Genomic DNA, 16,957 nt, shown 5'->3' with positions numbered 1-16,957 from the left:
AACAACTACTTTCATTCACCAATCATGTTACACTTTGTTTATCCACTAATACAAAACGATTAACCCATAATGTCATTATTGAGTGACATGTCGAGGGTCGACCATAGCGTGACTAATTATTAAATGTTAGTATGTAACTATACACATGCACAATTATTATTTGTAACAGTAATAAGTGTCTCGTAGACCGACAAAAGACCAAAAAGTAATCTTAAAAGTTAAAACCCTAGCTTCAACTTAGATATGTCTCTCTACATAACATATACACATAATATATATATGTATATACTTGTAGAGCGCATGTGCATGAGACAGTGAGAGATACTAGTGAAACATGGAGGTGAAGAAAGATGAGAACAGTTTCTTAGAAAACATGAAAGAAGAGATAAATCAGAATATAAAAGAAGAAGAAGCAGAAGAAGAGATTCTAAAGAAGAGAATCTCAAGCCACCCTTTGTATGGACTTCTTCTTCACTCACATCTCAACTGTTTAAAGGTTATTCTCTCTCTTTTACTAAAAATGATTTTGATTGTTGTATATACTGATTAGTCTTTTATTGGACCCACCACACGACCAGGTGTGTTCCGGTGACTTTGACTCACCGGAGATCATGAACACGGCAGATGATCTTTCCCTAACCAAACTCTCTCTCCACTCTGATATTTCCACCGAAGCTTCCTCTTCAGAACTTGATCAATTCATGGTTCTTTACTTCTTCTTATTCTCTTTTTATATATATTTTTTCTTTCTATAATATATAAATAATATTTCACCTGTCTTTTAGTATTTTTTTGTTTGTAGATTTCTTAAAACTTAACTTATTTTACGTTTATTTAGCGAAGAGAATTAATTGTAATATTGATACGTGCAAATTCATTAATATATGTCACATAGGAAGCGTATTGCTCGAGTCTACGGGAGCTCAAGGAAGCAATGGAGAAGCCTCTTATGGAAACGCACCGTTTTGTGGATGCGGTGTACAATCAGCTAAACGACATCGTTATGTCATCATCCCCTTAAAAAGGGGTAACAATGAAACAACTGTTTTGGTGCTATCATTTTAAAAGAAGCATCTCGTGTGCTTCGGTTTCGGAACGTGTTTCGTAGAATCGCTTAATGGTGTAATCTTAATTTACGGAAAATTACTATCATGCTCTCTCCTGATTTGGATTTGTTTAAACATTTTAATCACTCTACGAAATTATTTTTTTACGTTTGTGGATGCGGTGTACAATCAGTAAAACTTTAAAAATAACGCTTCCATAGTTATTTTTTTTTCTCCAAGAATTTGAGATTAAAAATTCCAAGAACCATTTACAAACGTAACGATCATACGTACTTTTTTAAAAGCACCTTATAATTAACGCCTTTTGCTTTTTTCCAACAACGTAACGGACGTTGCATATTTATTCTTCTTGTTAACATATAGATAGATACACAAAGGTTAAAAGCCTTAAAAGGCGCATTGAGAAAGGCTATATTGAGCTGAGCGTCATTAACAATCTGTAAGATTACAGGCGCATTCAGCGATTGGAGTTCCGACCCTATTACAGTAAGAGGTGACAGGACCGTAGTAATCGCGACACATTTCTTCGCATTTTTTAGCATCGCATGGAACCATTGGCCATAAAACGGGGCAAGTTTTTTGCAAAATTCTCGCCTCTCTCGCACCTTATAAACAAAACATATAGAAAAATTAAAAACTTTGCGACATACATATATGATGGACTTGAAAAGACCAGAATTTTCTTCTTGTATACAGAGCTTTAATTAATTAAAATCATTTTCATAGCTAGAGATGATGATTTGTACGTACCTGCTGAAACAATGAAGATGGCCATGAAAAGAAGAGCAAAAATTGAGAGGTTTCTCATGGTTCAATCTGTAGTTTTTTAATGATAAACTCAGGAACAAAAGATAAAACTAGGACGTTTTATAGGTGAAATGGATCCGGAAACCCGGAAAATACTGGATTTTTTTTATATATTTTTATTTCCCTGTTAGAAGAACTATTTGTTTTGGAAACTTATTAATTATATGGTCAATGTGATATTAGAATTTTAATTAGGATTTTGTTGACCTGATTCCATGTCCTCTTATCTCTACATATGTACTATATTTAGATTTTTTTTTTCTTTCATAATTGCTGTTTTTAAAAGAAGATAATTCTTTGATAACGAAGTAATTAGGAGTTTTCCATTATTATTAAAAATCTAGTGATATTTGATCTTTTTTTATCTATCAAGTTGAATAAACAAATTTTTGTTTTTTTTTTTTATTTTCTAAAATTCCCGATTAATTTCAGTAAGATTTTGGATTAGATTTTGAAAAAAAAAAAGCAAAAAAAAAGAGCTTTTGGATTAGATTAACCAATTTACGCTTCCCGAAAAGAGGTTTTGGGCCTATTATCTATGGTTGGGTTTCGAAGGTCAATTTCTTTTTAGCCCAGATTAAATCAATTATAGTTAAACCACCAATGAATCGAAAAAAAAACAAAAAAAAAAATCCAGTAAACCATATGCAGAAAATGTAAATTTGCTTGATCATGCGACGTAACACACGGTACGCAAGTAATGTATGTACTATAAAGTAGTACACTAGTGATCTATATTTTTTTATAATTAAATTCCCTTCTAATTCCAACAGTATGACATCCACAAAACTTATATATGATTTTTATAAAATTCACACCTTTTTTTCCTACATTCAATAACATGAAAAAATAAAATCACTTCTTTATATGCTCAATTTATGTTTCTTTTATTATAGTCCTTCCACGTGATGTGTGATGCAAGAAAAATGATTAGACTGTATGTCGATAAAAGCATACTAAATAAATTAATAATTAAAGTTATCAATCACTCGAAGTAATTATCAAAACCGCATATATTTTTATGCTAAAATGGTGATTTTACTGATACAAAATTCAAACGCAAACGCTGTTCTAATAATATATTTTGAATAGCGTCTAAAACTTGCGATTGAGAGACAACTGCAAAATCTAAATTGAAAACGACGTTTTCACGTGCACCGTGCACCAACCCGCAGGGTATAAGTCTCTCTCACACTCCACCTTCTCAACTCTTGCGCTTTATAAAACTTCCATAACTGCATCATCCCACACTCTAGTCCTCTCTAACTAACGAACTTCCAATTTCAAAATTCGAATTTCTAATTTTAAGCTTTCCAACGGAGAAAAAAACAATGAAGGAGATCGTGTCGAAGGGCAAGGCTGAGCCAACGCCGTTCCCAGGGAAGAAGCTCCGATCGACGCGTTTACGCCGGAAGAGAGCTCAGATCTCTCCCGTTGTTGTTCAGTCACCTCTCTGGAGCAAACAAATCGGAGTCTCTGCTGCTTCTGTCGATTCCTGCTCTGATTTGCTTTTCGTAGCCGATGACAACGTTTCCTGTGGTTCGAGCAGAGTCGAGAAGACTCGAATTGAAGAGGTAGAAGTTTCTAAACCTGTTAGAGATGCGGTGAAGGAGACGGTTGGTGATTCGAAATTCCGGAGGATTACGAGGTCGTACGCTAAGCTACACAAGGATAAGGAAGCAGATGAGATCGAAGTAAGCGAATCGTCTTGTGTTGATTCGAGTTCCGGTGCTGGATTGAGGAGATTGAAGGTGAAAGGAAACGTCGGAGTAGAAATTAACGTGAACGACGAAATCTCTTACTCACGATCCGACGTTACCTTCGCCGAGCATGTCTCCAACAGCCGGAATTTGAATTTCGGATCGGAGAATAAGGAGAGCGACGTCGTTTCATTCATATCGGGAGTGGAGTACTGTTCCAAGCTTGCGAGTGTTACCGGAGGAGCTGATAACGAAGAAATTGAAATCTCCAAACCGATCAGCTTCGTGGAAGCTGATTCCTCTCTTGTATCGGCTAAGGAATCGAAGCCGGAGCTTGAGCTTGAGATAGTCGGATGCGTCTCTGATCTCGCTTGCTCTGAGAAGTTATCGAACGAAGAGGTTTCCGAATCTCTGGAGGATGAGTCATCGGAGCAGCAGCGTTCAGAGATATATTCTCAGTATTCCGACTTCGATTGTTCGGATTACACTCCGTCAATATATTTCGACTCTGGTAGTGAATTCTCTGAGAAATCGTCCTCTGATTCTCCTATTTCACACTCACGCTCTCTGTACCTCGAGTTCAAGGAACAGTTCTGTAGATCCACAATTCCGAACGAACTAGGATCTTCTTGCCAGGAAGAAGTTCTCTCTGAAGTAAGTTTTATAATGCCTTCATATCTCTTGGAACAATTGCTAGTGGTTAGAAATTGAAGATGTGGTGATAGGTTTTGAAAATTCAATCGATTACTAAGTCTGTTTTGATCTGGGACTTGCTCTGCTCTGTGTTCAAGATTTGTCTCTGAAATTTTGTGCTGGATTGAATTTTAAGTATACATTTTCGTGTTAGGTGCTAAGGTTTGATGATGAGGAGGTGGAAGAGAGTTATCAAAGGCTGAGGGAAAGAGAGAGAAGTCTTGCATATATGCGGGACTGTGCTAAAGCTTACTGTTCCAGGATGAACCATACTGATATCATCACACGTCTACGCTGCATCATGGTTCAATGGATTGTGGAGGTGAATATTATCTTTCTGTTCATATGCATATATAGTTATATATATCAGAAGATTATGAAGAGAGTTGAATAATTGGAGATCTTGTTCCTGGTTTTAAGAATGTTTTAGCCTAAGGAAATCTATAGCTTTACTTTGGAATGTTATAGCCTAAGGAAATCTATAGCTTACTTTGGAATCTTTTACGGTTTATGTATGAGTAAGCTATGGTATTCTGTGTTGCTGATTGTCTTCTCTCTGATTACAAGCAGCAATGTTCTGAAATGGAGCTTCAGCAAGAGACATTGTTTCTAGGAGTTGGTCTGTTGGATCGATTCCTGAGCAAAGGATTATTCAAAAGCGAAAGGACTCTAATACTAGTCGGGATTGCGAGTCTTACTCTGGCCACCAGAATTGAAGAAAATCAACCTTACAACAGGTACCAACCCATATTTCCATCTTCATTATTCTGACTTCCAATGTTCATTAGATGACTGTTCTATATAGGAAAAAGATTAAGAAACTGAGTATTACAGTCAACCAAATCAGGAACCTAATAATGGTCTAATAATACAAAGCCTTCTGGCTTTCTATAAGCAATCAGTGAATTGGCTTTTCATGCGTGTCGAAAATAGGATTATGTTTCTCTAAAACACTCTTTACTGCCAAAACCTTCTACAACAAACAGGAATAGTTCAATATTCTTTTGCTGCTCACCTGATACTTCCTCTTTTTAATTAGCATCCGGAAAGGGAACTTCAGAATTCAGAACCTAAAATATAGCCGGCATGAAGTGGTGGCAATGGAGTGGCTGGTTCAAGAAGTCCTCAACTTCAAATGCTTCACACCCACAATCTTTAACTTCTTGTGGTAAAATCTCTCTTACTATATATTTTCATGTTCCAAGAAACATATATATACTCTGAAAGATACATATAAATATTGTTAATACATTTCAGGTTCTACTTAAAAGCTGCTCGAGCCAATCCAGAAGTTGAAAGGAAAGCCAAATCCCTGGCTATTACCTCACTATCCGACCACACTCAACTCTGTTTTTGGCCCTCAACTGTAGCTGCTGCACTCGTAGTTCTCGCCTGCATCGAACACAACAAAATCTCTGCCTACCAACGAGTCATAAAGGTATCAGTCCCTTCAACAACACTTTAATACCTTTTAGTTTCGAAAACTATACAAAGAATATTCACAATCCCAAAAACCTCCCTTTCTCTCTCTCTCTCTTCAGGTCCATGTTAGAACAACAGATAACGAGTTGCCTGAATGCGTCAAGGTATCTTTAACATCACTCTCAATCTCTCATCATATACAAATCTCAATTTCTCCCCTAAAAGTAAAGTAAGTGACTGTGTTCAAATTGGTGTTTGCTATACAACAGAGTCTGGACTGGTTGCTTGGGCAGTAAACAATCAAAAAGGAGCAACAACCAGGATACAGTATACTCCGATACGTACACACAGGTTATGATTACCATTTACAAAACAAACACAAGGTAAAGTAATAAGAAATTCCTCTACAGATTTATATACTTAATTGAGCTGGACTCACTTAATTAGCTCTTGGGAAACTAGTATACCAATTATTAGGCCACCATTCGTGTCGCCATACACATTTATTCTCTTCTTTTCCCCCAATACATTATACTACCATATTAAATATTTCCATTGTTCAAAATTTCCTCTTTATTACGTCTGAAAGATTTCTACTTTTCTAATAGTCACCGTCTCTTTTTAATTTGGTTAGTAGATGAAAGTTTCTGATCTTTCATATGAATAAGCTTACCAAGTCCAACTTTAAAAAAAGAGAGAGAAGTAACCGAATTTAACGAAGTATTCGACAAGGATAATAGTTTTATTCGCGCACTCTCTATAGAATACATTTATCTCCCATCAAAATACAGCCGTCTCTTGTTAAGCACTAAGGAGAGACTATCGTCTCAAAATAAGGCATAGGAAATACGACGACGTAACGCATTTTTACCAGTAGAGATGCGATAACAAGTACGGTTTTTGGAACCACAGAGTGCTACACGTTGGACAGCAATAATTATCTATTGTATACGTCATATATTAAAGTCTATAGCACACGCATAAATGAATAAATGATCAAGTACCAAACAAATTACATTGGTAAGGAGAGACTAGCGTCTCAAAATAAGGCATAGCAAAAGAAGACTTATTACCAAGAGAAAAGGTTTGACGCAAAGTATGGTCTATGTAATCGTAGAGTCCCCAGAATTCATGGTAATAATTTGTGATGGTGACATAGTTGTTGATCGTCGCCATCGGAATGATCCTCCTGTTTCCTAGTGGCGAATGAAAACCAGAAAAATTTATCGAATGCATCATTTCCCACGATCTCATGTTTATATCTAGACCCCATATTCGGAGTAAAGTGCCTTTGTTGTTGAAGATGCATAGGCGATGGTTTAGAACACGCATGCCCGAATTACTGGAGGAGTATTTAAACCCGATATATGGACTAATTGAAACGCTTTGAAACTTCTCTGTGTGAAGATCTAAAGCTAGTACCTTAGCTTTTTTCTGATTAGATCCAGTGTTGCCGCCGTGGGTGAAACAGTAGAGTACTCCATCCAAGTGTACTATAGAATGGTCGTATTTAACTCGACAATCATGAGGCGGATCTACGGCTTTCCACGTAGTAGAGTCAAGAGCAAAAACCATGCACTTGGTAGATTCACCCACCTTTTCGTCACCCCACTTGAAATAACACACAACCTTATACCTTCGTCTCTCACTCATGTTCTCTCTTCCGATCCCTAGCAAAGTATAATCTCTACGCTTATCTGTTACAAGAAACATACCCTAACTCATAAACAGGCTATAATATAATTATAATAAAGAACAAATCGACTAATTAAAGTAATTTGGAGACCTTTAATTATCAAAAAAAAAGTAATTAATTTGGTATTATATTCATCATACCGTAAGGGATACTATTGGTGGGATAAGACTGCAGCAACAAGTGGTGGCAGGATTTAAAAGGCTCATATGAGTATGGGAGTAGAGACCGAGCAAACCGTCGCAAGGGTAGGAGAATTTGGAACCTTCAAACAATTGCAAAGGAGTACTGGGTGGGTATGGAGATATTTCATGTGAGATTCCATTGGTAGAAAACAACATAGTGTCAAAAGCTAGACCGTTGTATCTTGTTTCACATGATATTGTCAGGATTCTCGCTAATTGACTTCCTAGGGATTTCTGAATCCCAGTGTGTCTCTCTAGGAAACGCTTTGATTCTATGGTCTTTCCCCATTCTCTCGACACGGCTTTGAATCTCATGAGCGATTTCACCGGAAGATCCAGCAGCAGTATATCTTCTACTATCTCTTGCGGAATGTGTATCCAACTTCTTTTTTTCCCTTGATTCATCTCTACGACCTAAACTAGGTCAAAACAAAACAAATTTATTATATAAATTTTGGTTTATATAATTGTTAAAAAACTCATATTATCGGGAAGGCGGGAAATCTTTTTATAATATTTTAAAAAGAAAAAAAAACCTTCACCAATTAAAATTAGAAGATCATACTGTGATAGACTCCTGGCAAGGAATCTGCTCCCAAGAACACACTTGCAAGGTCTTGAAGATGATCGGATGGATTGATGATGATCAATGGATCGAAGATACAATAGATTGATCAAATGGAAGGTGAAGGGGTGGTTTATGCAGCGGATTGAAGGAGATGGAATGGTGAAATGATGCAGCGGATGAAAAGGGGATTGAAATGAACTTCCAAGAGAGATGGAAATCTCTTAGACTTCAGGCTCGAATCCAACTTAGATATGACACACTAAGAAGAAAACAAGTTGAGAAGATATTACACACTCCTCAGATCAAACAAGTAGAAAGAAGTTTTTGATTAAAATGTTTGATGGTTTACAAAGAAGAGTTACATTGTCTTTTTATAGGAGAAGGGGTGGACGAGATAGAGGAGAGAAATAAAGGCCTAGGAAATCATGCAAGAGCTTTTCCAAGGTCTAGCTCATGCATAATGTCTAGGAAATTACAAAACATTAAATGCAAGTTTGAATAAGAGAAAAGATAGAAAATGGGCCAAGGCTTTTGTATTTGACCTTGGACCACGACTTGGGCTGGCAAAAGGGGTCTAAAAGTGTTACTAACGCCTCATTATGGACAAAACTTGACCAAGGGAAAAAGAGCACCAAAGTAACACTTTATCCTTTACCGAGCACCTTGAGATGTGAGCATGGTGAATGTGGTTTGAGTCATGTCTTCTAGCTTCTTGTCCAACTCCTTAAGTATTGCATTGATGGCTTGGTTGAACCTCTTAGACCGTGACCTTGTTATAGAACCCGCCGGGACGATCAATGCTTCCTCCGATGCTTCCGCTGGTACAAGCTGTTTCTCCGGTGCTTCCTCCGATTCAAGCTGGTCCTCCGGTGCTTCCTCAGGTCTCCTCTAATGCTTGCTCGTTCAAACTGGTCCTCACGTCCGTGTGGTTTGGTTGAGCTGGCCATGGTTTCATCATACTGTATTAATATAAATCTTAAAAATTACAACTCTAAAAATACATATTTAACGTTTTTAAAAATGTAAATAAATATCTCATTCAGACTCAAATTATATTAAAGGAAAATTTGTGATTAATTACTAATTCCTAAAAAGGATAATGACAATATACAAAAAGAAAGATTAAAAAGGAAAATATGGAATTAATTCTATAGCGATTGGGTTAATCATGTAGAATCTTTTAATTAATTTTTGGTTGCCAAAAATAATAATTATTATTGTTGATGAATTTAAAAGCTTTAGTGCTTTAACTCCAGTAATATTCGACGATTCAATTGTTAATTGAAGTAATAACATTTGTGAATTCATGCTATTCGATGAATCTAACCCCATTGTAAGTTACATGATTAATTACATCTTGATTTTTATTTTCTTAATATATTATTATTTGATCCTAGTAGAATAACCTCATTTTGTTAAATAAAACAAATGAAGCAAGTGATCCTAGTAGAATAACCTCATTTTGTTACTCAAGATCGATCTTTTTATATGTATGCGAAATAACTAAACTTTTATATGTATGGCCATTTTATTTGTATGTTGTTTTAGCCTTGGTTTAATTGTGTTAGATAGAGAATGATGTTTTAGCCTAAAAATATTCGGAAAATAAACCTTTTAAATGTTGATAAAAAGGAAAATGAATTGTAAAGCTAAGTAGTTCTCTCAATCATTGGTAAGCAGAGACTAGCGTCTCACAGTAAGACTGAGACATAACGTCGTTATCACAATAAGAATCAGTGCCATGTAAAATATTGTTTTTAATATTGTAGAGCAGCCAAATGTTACGGCGATAGTTTGAGATTATGACCTAATTGTTAATGGTTGCCATCGGGATGATTCTCCGTTGTTTGAATTCTGGCGGAAAGCAAGACAAATCTATGGAATAAATCGTCTCCCATGACCTCTTGTTTATTTCTAAACCCCATATTTTGAAAAAATGGTCGGCGTTATCATCAACAAAACTCTTGGAGATGCATAGGCGATGGTTAAGAACACGCATGCTTAAGTCACAACACTGACAGCAGCGTCTAAACAGGATATCCGGAGTAATTTGTAAGCGTTGAAAGTTCTCAGTGTGAAGATCAAAAGCTAGTAACTTAAATATTGTTCATCCCTATCTCGATTTTCCTTGTGGTAGCTGAAGCAATAGATTACTCCATCCAAGTGAATTAGAGGATGGTTATATCTAGTAAACTTGACAATGAGGCAGGTCTGCGTATCTCCAAGTACTATTAGAGTCAAGAGCAAAAACCTTGCACCTCAAAGACTTGTTCACCAATTCGTTATCATAGTCGAAAAACCACACAAGCTTATACTTCCCACTCACAATAACCTCTCTTCCAATCCCTAGCAAAGTATAATCCACTTGGATGTAGAGACAAAACAAACAGTCGCACTGAACAAATCTGGTTGATTATATAGAACCATGTACGATTCCATTGGCAAAAACCAAAAGATTATCTAGAGCCCAATTCCAAGTTATTATGAATTTAGGGATGCTACAAAACCCACCATACTCTCTAATCTTGTCTACCAGAGAAACGGAATATATAACGAACTCTATTTATGGGAGGGAGAAGAAAAAAATAATAAATCACAGCTCTTACCATTTCATCATAGTTAAGATCCAAGTCGATCTCTTTCTCTTCACCATCATCTGATCCTAAGGGATCTCTTTCTCTATGATCGCTTGCTCATCATTAGGCTCAAGTTGCTTGGATTAAAAAAGTAAAAATAAAATAGAGAGCATAACAGACTCAACAAGAATGCTTATAATTCATTTCCACGGTTAAAAAAAAATCAATAGAGAATTAAATAAATCAGTGAAACCACTAAACAAATCACAACTGCAACTGCAACTATATAATCAACTAGATAATAGTTCATGCGTCCCGCAAATTTAAAATTAATATAACAAAATATAATTATATACTTTTAAAAAGTTTAGTAACTTATTAAATAAATTGATTATTTTTTAACAGCTTTTAGTACATAAATATTTTTTAAATAAGTGTCCTTCAAAATTTGTACAAAAATTATAAAAATTTCCCTCAATTATGGTCTTATAGCTTTCTGAGTTTCTTCAATAATTTTTACATTGTCCAACAAATGCAAGAAAACTTAACTATTATTTAATATATTATTTAGATTCATTATGAAAGTAAATATTATTAGAGATGATTAATCGAAAAATAAAGACGTTTTTCCGAGATAATTGATAAAGTCATATATAAAAATCATATAGAAAATGATTCAATTATACCAGTATAAGTGAGATCATATATTTACAATAATTTGGTTCATTTATATATATATATATATATATATCAATCAATTGTAAGACGGACTCCTAAACACCAACAAAACTCATCCGATCAAATAAAGCGATCTTTCATTGGCTTAATCTTCTCAACAACATTAACAAAAAAAATTATACGAAGAGATCGAAGCAATCTGGAAATCAAGAGCAAAGCGCGATATCAATTCAACGACGGAGTCACAATTAATTCCAGCGAAACTCATCCGATCAAAGAATTTTAGAAAAATAATGCCCCAATCTCCTTAACGACATTACCGAATCTACGAAAATCAGAAGAAGTAGAAGAATGCTAACGAACCTGAAAATCGGACGTATCCTGCTTCTTCTTGGATGGAAAAATGAACCAAGGAACCAGTGAAGCTAGATGTTATCCATGGAAAATCGAAAATTTCAGGAGTATATTTTTGTTTTAACTGTTTTTTGAGATTTTCCTTTCTGTTTTCTTTGATACAATCAGGAAGCTGAATTTACTATCATGCGGGTAAGCAGCTGAGGAAGAGGTGAAAGAATTGGCGCTAAAGACTGAATTTATTACCATGACTTCTACGGACTCTACGATTACAGAAACCATATTTTGCCTCAAACCTTTTAATTTTGAGACGATAGTCTCTGCTTACTAATGTAATTTGTTTGATCAATTATTCCAGCATTGGGCCTTCGCTTGATCCATTAATATAATTAAAATCTTTACCGTAAATAAAAATCCAGCTTATGCAAATAATGTATACAATAGTTACAGTGATCACATGCAATGCATATCAGCAGGCATATCCTATAAAATATCATTGCCGCAAAAAGTCAACGGCTGTGTGTTTCAAAAACATGCCCAGATGCTTACAAAACAAAGGTAGAAGAATATGACAAGTTGTGGGCAATCAATAATACGTTACGTGTTGACTTTTATTAAATTAAAATTGTTTGATCTTTTCGGACCTGGTCCAACATTGTCCCTTTATATTCATTCTTGAGACGTAAATCACCTCGGTTTCCATTGTTTTGATTATTTCAGAGGCATAGAGAAAAAAAACAATTCTTCAAACGTGGTAAAGTTCAATCGATGTAAATTTCTGTTTTATTTTTTCAGTGGACTATAGAATATAAACAAGGATTTATATACTCAAAAGTAGCACGAGACTTATTTTGTCAAAATTGCTCTTACCCGAGAACAAAACTGTTTTTATTTGAGCGTATCGAACGAAGCATGACTTAAAAACCGCGTCTAGTGAACTCGTGTGAACGAACACTTTTGAACAAAACAAAAAATAAAAATAAAACAGCCGTTAACTTATTATGCCTGAACTTGCCGAATATTTAATGACAAAAGTACCCTCACTCTTCTCACGTTATTACATTTTTTGCCATTGATACGACCAAACTTTTTCCCACTGTTTCTACCATCTCTCTCTCTCTCTCTCTGCTTTCTAAAATCCACTCTCTCTCTCTATCTATTTCTCTTTCTCTCTCTCTTCCAACGCCATGATCGGAGAGAAAGATCTCGCCGGAGATGGAGAGTGTTCTCGAACCAAAACATCAAAGCCACGATTCTCTAATCTAAGCAACCAAAACCATCACCTGCAAGATGACAAAACTGGTCTGTATCATCAGAAAGGCGTCGACTTTCTCAGCGTCCGGTCCAATAACCTCGACGGGTTCTCTTCGAAATCATCGCCGAGATCCGGCAACGAGCTCACTCTCAGCTACCTCTGCGAAAACCGCGATAAAATCTCTGAGAGTCTTGGTCAAAAGGGGGAAGAAGTTGTAACCTTTTCCGAGAATAATTCAAGCTACGATGACAAATGGGTCGAGAGAGATTTCTTCAATCTCAGAGATATAAATCCCAATTCTTCGAAACGAAAAGCTCACGAAGACGAAGAAGAAGAAGCTGAAGCAGCAGGGGATGAAGATGAAGGAGAAGAAGAAGACAAGAAAAGCAACAAAATCGAAACCCTAAATCTCTCTTTAGCTTTACCTGACGTGTCTCTGTCTTTAACGGCTTCAAACGCCGTGAAAAGGCCGAGGGTGACGACTAGTGAGAGAACAACGACGTCGTTCTCTAACGATTTCACGGCGACGGCGCCGTCTATGTCCTACTCTTACTCTCACCCTTTCTCTCACAACATCAGCTGCTCCATGACTCGTAACTCCACAGATTTCGATTGCTCCGTCGGTAAAGACGACCATATCTGGTGCGCCGGCGAAGGAACCAACGGATCTGTTCATAGCCGATTCAGACCAATCGGTGACGGCGGCGTCGCGCTCGCTAACAATCCGATTTCTGGTAAACCTTCGTGCTCATCTGATTACTCTTTTTTCCCTTCGGAGTTACCAGCTCGGCCGGGGAATGAAGTCGCGATCTCCGGCGATTCGAGGAAGAAAGTAGCAAACTTGGAAGATAACGATACGGTTAGATCGGAGAGGGTTTTATACGACATCGTTTCGAAATCGATTTCTTCTGTGGCTTTGATTATTCAAGGGATGGCTGATGAGACTCTAGAATCAGCTAAAGAGTATTTGAGGAACTTGATTGATTCGCCTGAGAAGAAAGAGAAGCTGACGAATCTTCAGAACCAGATTGATAAAAGATCTGATCTTTGCAAAGAGACCTTGTCGAAATGTGTTAAAGATCAGCTTGACATTCTCGTAGCTGTGAGAACAGGGCTTAAGTATTTCCTCTCTGGTAAGATCAGAATCCCTATGAACGAATTGGTAGAGATCTTTCTCTTCTTGAGATGTAGGAATGTGAATTGTAAGAGTCTTTTGCCTGTTGATGACTGTGAATGCAAGATATGTTCCAACAACAAAGGCTTCTGTAGCTCTTGTATGTGTCCGGTTTGTTTGAGATTCGATTCAGCTAGTAATACTTGTAGTTGGGTTGGCTGTGATGTTTGTTCGCATTGGTGTCATGCTGCTTGTGGAATTCAGAAGAATCTGATCAAACCGGGACATAGTTTGAAAGGTCCTAGAGGTACGACTGAGATGATGTTCCATTGCATTGGATGTGCTCACAAATCAGAGATGTTTGGATTCGTTAAGGATGTTTTCGTGTGTTGCGCCAAGAATTGGGGACTTGAGACTCTCATCAAGGAGCTTGATTGTGTTGGAAAGGTTTTCCGAGGAAGTGAGGATGCTAAAGGCAAAGCTTTGCACCTCAAAGCCAATGAAATGGTTAAGAAGTTAGAGAGTAAACAGATCTCCCCGCTTGATGCCTCTAACTTCATCATTCAGTTCTTCAACTGTAAGTACACCCTTGTAATCATGGTTTAGATCAAACATTAGGAACCTGTGAACCTTCTGGATTCTTTAGATTAAAGTTTGATTTCTTTGCTTCTCTTATTACAATTTCTTGCAGATGCAGAGTCGGTACAAGACATTCCTGATCCCCCGAGAGAGCTAACAGTTGTAGCAGAAACAAGCTACAGGAAAGACGAGGCATCCGTGACGCCTTCGACATCCAAGGATCAGAAGAAGAAGAGCTTTGCGTTAACTGATGCAATGATGAACAGTTTTGATAGTTTAGAGAGCATGGTGAGAATAAAGGAGGCTGAAACAAGAATGTTCCAGAAGAAAGCGGATGAGGCGAGAATAGAGGCGGAGAGTTTTAAGAGGATGATAGAAATGAAGACGGAGAAGATGGAGGAGGAGTACACAGAGAAGCTAGCGCGTCTGTGTCTGCAGGAGACAGAAGAGAGGAGGAGGACTAAGCTGGAAGAGCTTAAGAAGCTTGAGAACTCGCACTGCGATTACAGGAACATGAAGCTGAGAATGGAGGCTGAGATTGCAGGATTGTTGAAGAGAATGGAAGTTACAAGACAACAATTGGTATGAAGGATTCTGTAAAAAAAGAGCCTTCCATGTCTCTGCTTCTTCTTCTTGTATTTTATTTTTTTTGGAATTGTCAAATTAATGATAAATGTTTTATTTGCTTCTCTAGGTACTTTTTTTTTCCCATCTAGATATAACTTTCGTTTTTTTGCTTATATACATATTTTCTATGATTATATAAAATACATGTATTTTGTGTTTAAAGTAGATCACTTATATACTAGTATATTATGGTTTTTGAAGTTTAATCATAAAAAGAATATGAAAATGAAAGGACAGCTAGTAGATAAAATTATTGGTTCTGATATATATTTCATTACATGACTTTTGCAGAATATATTCTAACCCTAAATAAAATTATGTATTGATATAGTACATTGAGAAAGAGTATATAAATGGTAGTGCATTATAGACCGTTGAAGTTGCTTTCTGACCTGGAAATTTACCACTATAAATAAAATATGCAAATTATTACTTAAAGTAAGCATCAAAGATCAAACACAAAAGAAGAAAAATATCCAAAAAGTAAAAATTGAATACCAAATAATCACTCTCATGACAAATTAGATATCACACGAATCACATTTACACACGAAAACAAAACAAACAAACAAGAACTCGTTGATTAATACAATAAAGCAATATTTAAAGGTAGGACTAATATAGTAGTAGTACTATATCAATTGTAACGGCCAATAGTGACGGAGAAGTCGACGGAGACGCCGAAGAGTAGAATGGCTAACCCGAGGAAGTTAATTAGACGTGACTCAGCGTTTCTGCTTTGACCAAGCGTTGTTGCTCTTTGCATGAGTCCGGTGAGTGCTGCGACAATACCCATATAAAGTAGAGCCCGGCCACCTAAGACGTGCCACGGCATCATCCTCGTCCTAGTACCCGACGATGATTGCGGCGCTAAGAATGTGAACGCACCGAAGAGCCACTGTAAAATTAAATATACATCACCACCATGACTTTTAATTAGTGTTTGATGTAAGTTAACATTAAATTAATATTTATGAATTAATCAAACCTGTAGACCGAGGAGGATGAAAGTAGTGAGACCGATCCAGGAGTGAAGAGAGACCATGTCTCTAAGGTTGATTTTGTCGTGGAATCTAAAGGCGGCGCAAATTCCGACAATACCTAGAACCAAGCCTATTAAGTGAAGCCCACCGTGAACCATCTTCTGCACTTGGTGCGACGCATACGCCGTTTTATACGTCATCATAGCTGCATCCCAATATCCCATAAGGCCATAATCAACCAATCATTGTCAACAAAAATAATTTTAAAAGCATGCAAAATCAGGAATGTAACTTTTTGTTCTGCAGAAAATCACGTGTGTACGGTTTAATCAGAGGACAAAAATAAAAATACCACGATTGCCAAATTATTCTATGAATAAACACTAAGTGGGTGGATGAAACATGAGGAAATTGAACGGCCTATATAATTGGGTTGCAAATTTCTACTGAAGTTAACTGGTTTTATACTTGAATCATTTGTATGCGTCTTAGATCGTAACGAAATTACCTTGACCCACGAGAAAGAGAAATCCACAGTACATGAGAAATATGTGCACCTATATAATATCAACCATTTCCCAACCAAAAAAAACAGAGAAAAGTAATTAGAAAATATACTAGTTCAGTTCAAACGCAAAAAAAAAAAAAAAAAAAAA

At 36.6% G+C, this 16,957-nt stretch overlaps 5 protein-coding genes across 5 annotated transcripts; 3 read left to right on the top strand and 2 right to left on the bottom strand.

The window, feature by feature from the left end:
* LOC104773564 (protein KNATM-like) lies at positions 275-1,194 on the top strand. Its single transcript, XM_010498205.2, has 3 exons — positions 275-496; positions 579-704; positions 896-1,194. The coding sequence occupies exons 1-3, from the start codon at positions 335-337 to the stop codon at positions 1,019-1,021; spliced, it is 414 nt and encodes a 137-aa protein (XP_010496507.1). The 5' UTR covers positions 275-334; the 3' UTR covers positions 1,022-1,194.
* LOC104773560 (defensin-like protein 201) lies at positions 1,323-1,967 on the bottom strand. Its single transcript, XM_019241479.1, has 2 exons — positions 1,818-1,967; positions 1,323-1,672 (listed from the first exon to the last, which is right to left on the bottom strand). Exons 1-2 carry the CDS (start codon positions 1,873-1,875, stop codon positions 1,497-1,499), a joined length of 234 nt encoding a protein of 77 aa, XP_019097024.1. The 5' UTR covers positions 1,876-1,967; the 3' UTR covers positions 1,323-1,496.
* Positions 3,141-6,226, top strand: LOC104773551 (cyclin-SDS-like). The gene is made up of 7 exons (XM_010498189.2): positions 3,141-4,228; positions 4,422-4,589; positions 4,838-5,004; positions 5,307-5,435; positions 5,525-5,705; positions 5,809-5,853; positions 5,959-6,226. The coding sequence occupies exons 1-7, from the start codon at positions 3,206-3,208 to the stop codon at positions 5,983-5,985; spliced, it is 1,740 nt and encodes a 579-aa protein (XP_010496491.1). The 5' UTR covers positions 3,141-3,205; the 3' UTR covers positions 5,986-6,226.
* LOC104773543 (protein OBERON 3-like) lies at positions 12,829-15,499 on the top strand. The gene is made up of 2 exons (XM_010498183.2): positions 12,829-14,689; positions 14,804-15,499. The coding sequence occupies exons 1-2, from the start codon at positions 12,931-12,933 to the stop codon at positions 15,277-15,279; spliced, it is 2,235 nt and encodes a 744-aa protein (XP_010496485.1). The 5' UTR covers positions 12,829-12,930; the 3' UTR covers positions 15,280-15,499.
* Positions 15,784-16,899, bottom strand: LOC104773534 (probable transmembrane ascorbate ferrireductase 3). Its single transcript, XM_010498173.1, has 3 exons — positions 16,810-16,899; positions 16,307-16,506; positions 15,784-16,216 (listed from the first exon to the last, which is right to left on the bottom strand). The coding sequence occupies exons 1-3, from the start codon at positions 16,841-16,843 to the stop codon at positions 15,956-15,958; spliced, it is 495 nt and encodes a 164-aa protein (XP_010496475.1). The 5' UTR covers positions 16,844-16,899; the 3' UTR covers positions 15,784-15,955.

This window comes from Camelina sativa, chromosome 3 (genome assembly GCF_000633955.1).
Source record: "Camelina sativa cultivar DH55 chromosome 3, Cs, whole genome shotgun sequence".
In the NCBI taxonomy this organism is placed as follows: Eukaryota; Viridiplantae; Streptophyta; class Magnoliopsida; order Brassicales; family Brassicaceae; genus Camelina; species Camelina sativa.
This window is presented reverse-complemented; position numbering and strand designations above follow the sequence as displayed.

What these genes read in the sequence shown, in the direction of transcription:
- LOC104773534 (XM_010498173.1), bottom strand. Translation starts at nt 16,843, where the DNA reads ATGTACTGTGGATTTCTCTTTCTCGTGGGTCAAG. An exon ending in TCTCTTTCTCGTGGGTCAAG is followed by an intron (nt 16,507 to 16,809) that starts GTAATTTCGTTA and finishes ATTGGGATGCAG; the next exon opens with CTATGATGACGTATAAAACG. An exon ending in TCATCCTCCTCGGTCTACAG is followed by an intron (nt 16,217 to 16,306) that starts GTTTGATTAATT and finishes TTAATTTTACAG; the next exon opens with TGGCTCTTCGGTGCGTTCAC.
- LOC104773543 (XM_010498183.2), top strand. Translation starts at nt 12,931, where the DNA reads ATGATCGGAGAGAAAGATCTCGCCGGAGATGGAGAGTGTTCTCGAACC. An exon ending in CATCATTCAGTTCTTCAACT is followed by an intron (nt 14,690 to 14,803) that starts GTAAGTACACCC and finishes AATTTCTTGCAG; the next exon opens with ATGCAGAGTCGGTACAAGAC.
- LOC104773564 (XM_010498205.2), top strand. Translation starts at nt 335, where the DNA reads ATGGAGGTGAAGAAAGATGAGAACAGTTTCTTAGAAAACATGAAAGAA. An exon ending in CACATCTCAACTGTTTAAAG is followed by an intron (nt 497 to 578) that starts GTTATTCTCTCT and finishes CCACACGACCAG; the next exon opens with GTGTGTTCCGGTGACTTTGA. An exon ending in CAGAACTTGATCAATTCATG is followed by an intron (nt 705 to 895) that starts GTTCTTTACTTC and finishes TATGTCACATAG; the next exon opens with GAAGCGTATTGCTCGAGTCT.
- LOC104773560 (XM_019241479.1), bottom strand. Translation starts at nt 1,875, where the DNA reads ATGAGAAACCTCTCAATTTTTGCTCTTCTTTTCATGGCCATCTTCATT. An exon ending in CATCTTCATTGTTTCAGCAG is followed by an intron (nt 1,673 to 1,817) that starts GTACGTACAAAT and finishes TTTGTTTATAAG; the next exon opens with GTGCGAGAGAGGCGAGAATT.
- LOC104773551 (XM_010498189.2), top strand. Translation starts at nt 3,206, where the DNA reads ATGAAGGAGATCGTGTCGAAGGGCAAGGCTGAGCCAACGCCGTTCCCA. An exon ending in ACAATCTTTAACTTCTTGTG is followed by an intron (nt 5,436 to 5,524) that starts GTAAAATCTCTC and finishes AATACATTTCAG; the next exon opens with GTTCTACTTAAAAGCTGCTC. An exon ending in CCTACCAACGAGTCATAAAG is followed by an intron (nt 5,706 to 5,808) that starts GTATCAGTCCCT and finishes CTCTCTCTTCAG; the next exon opens with GTCCATGTTAGAACAACAGA.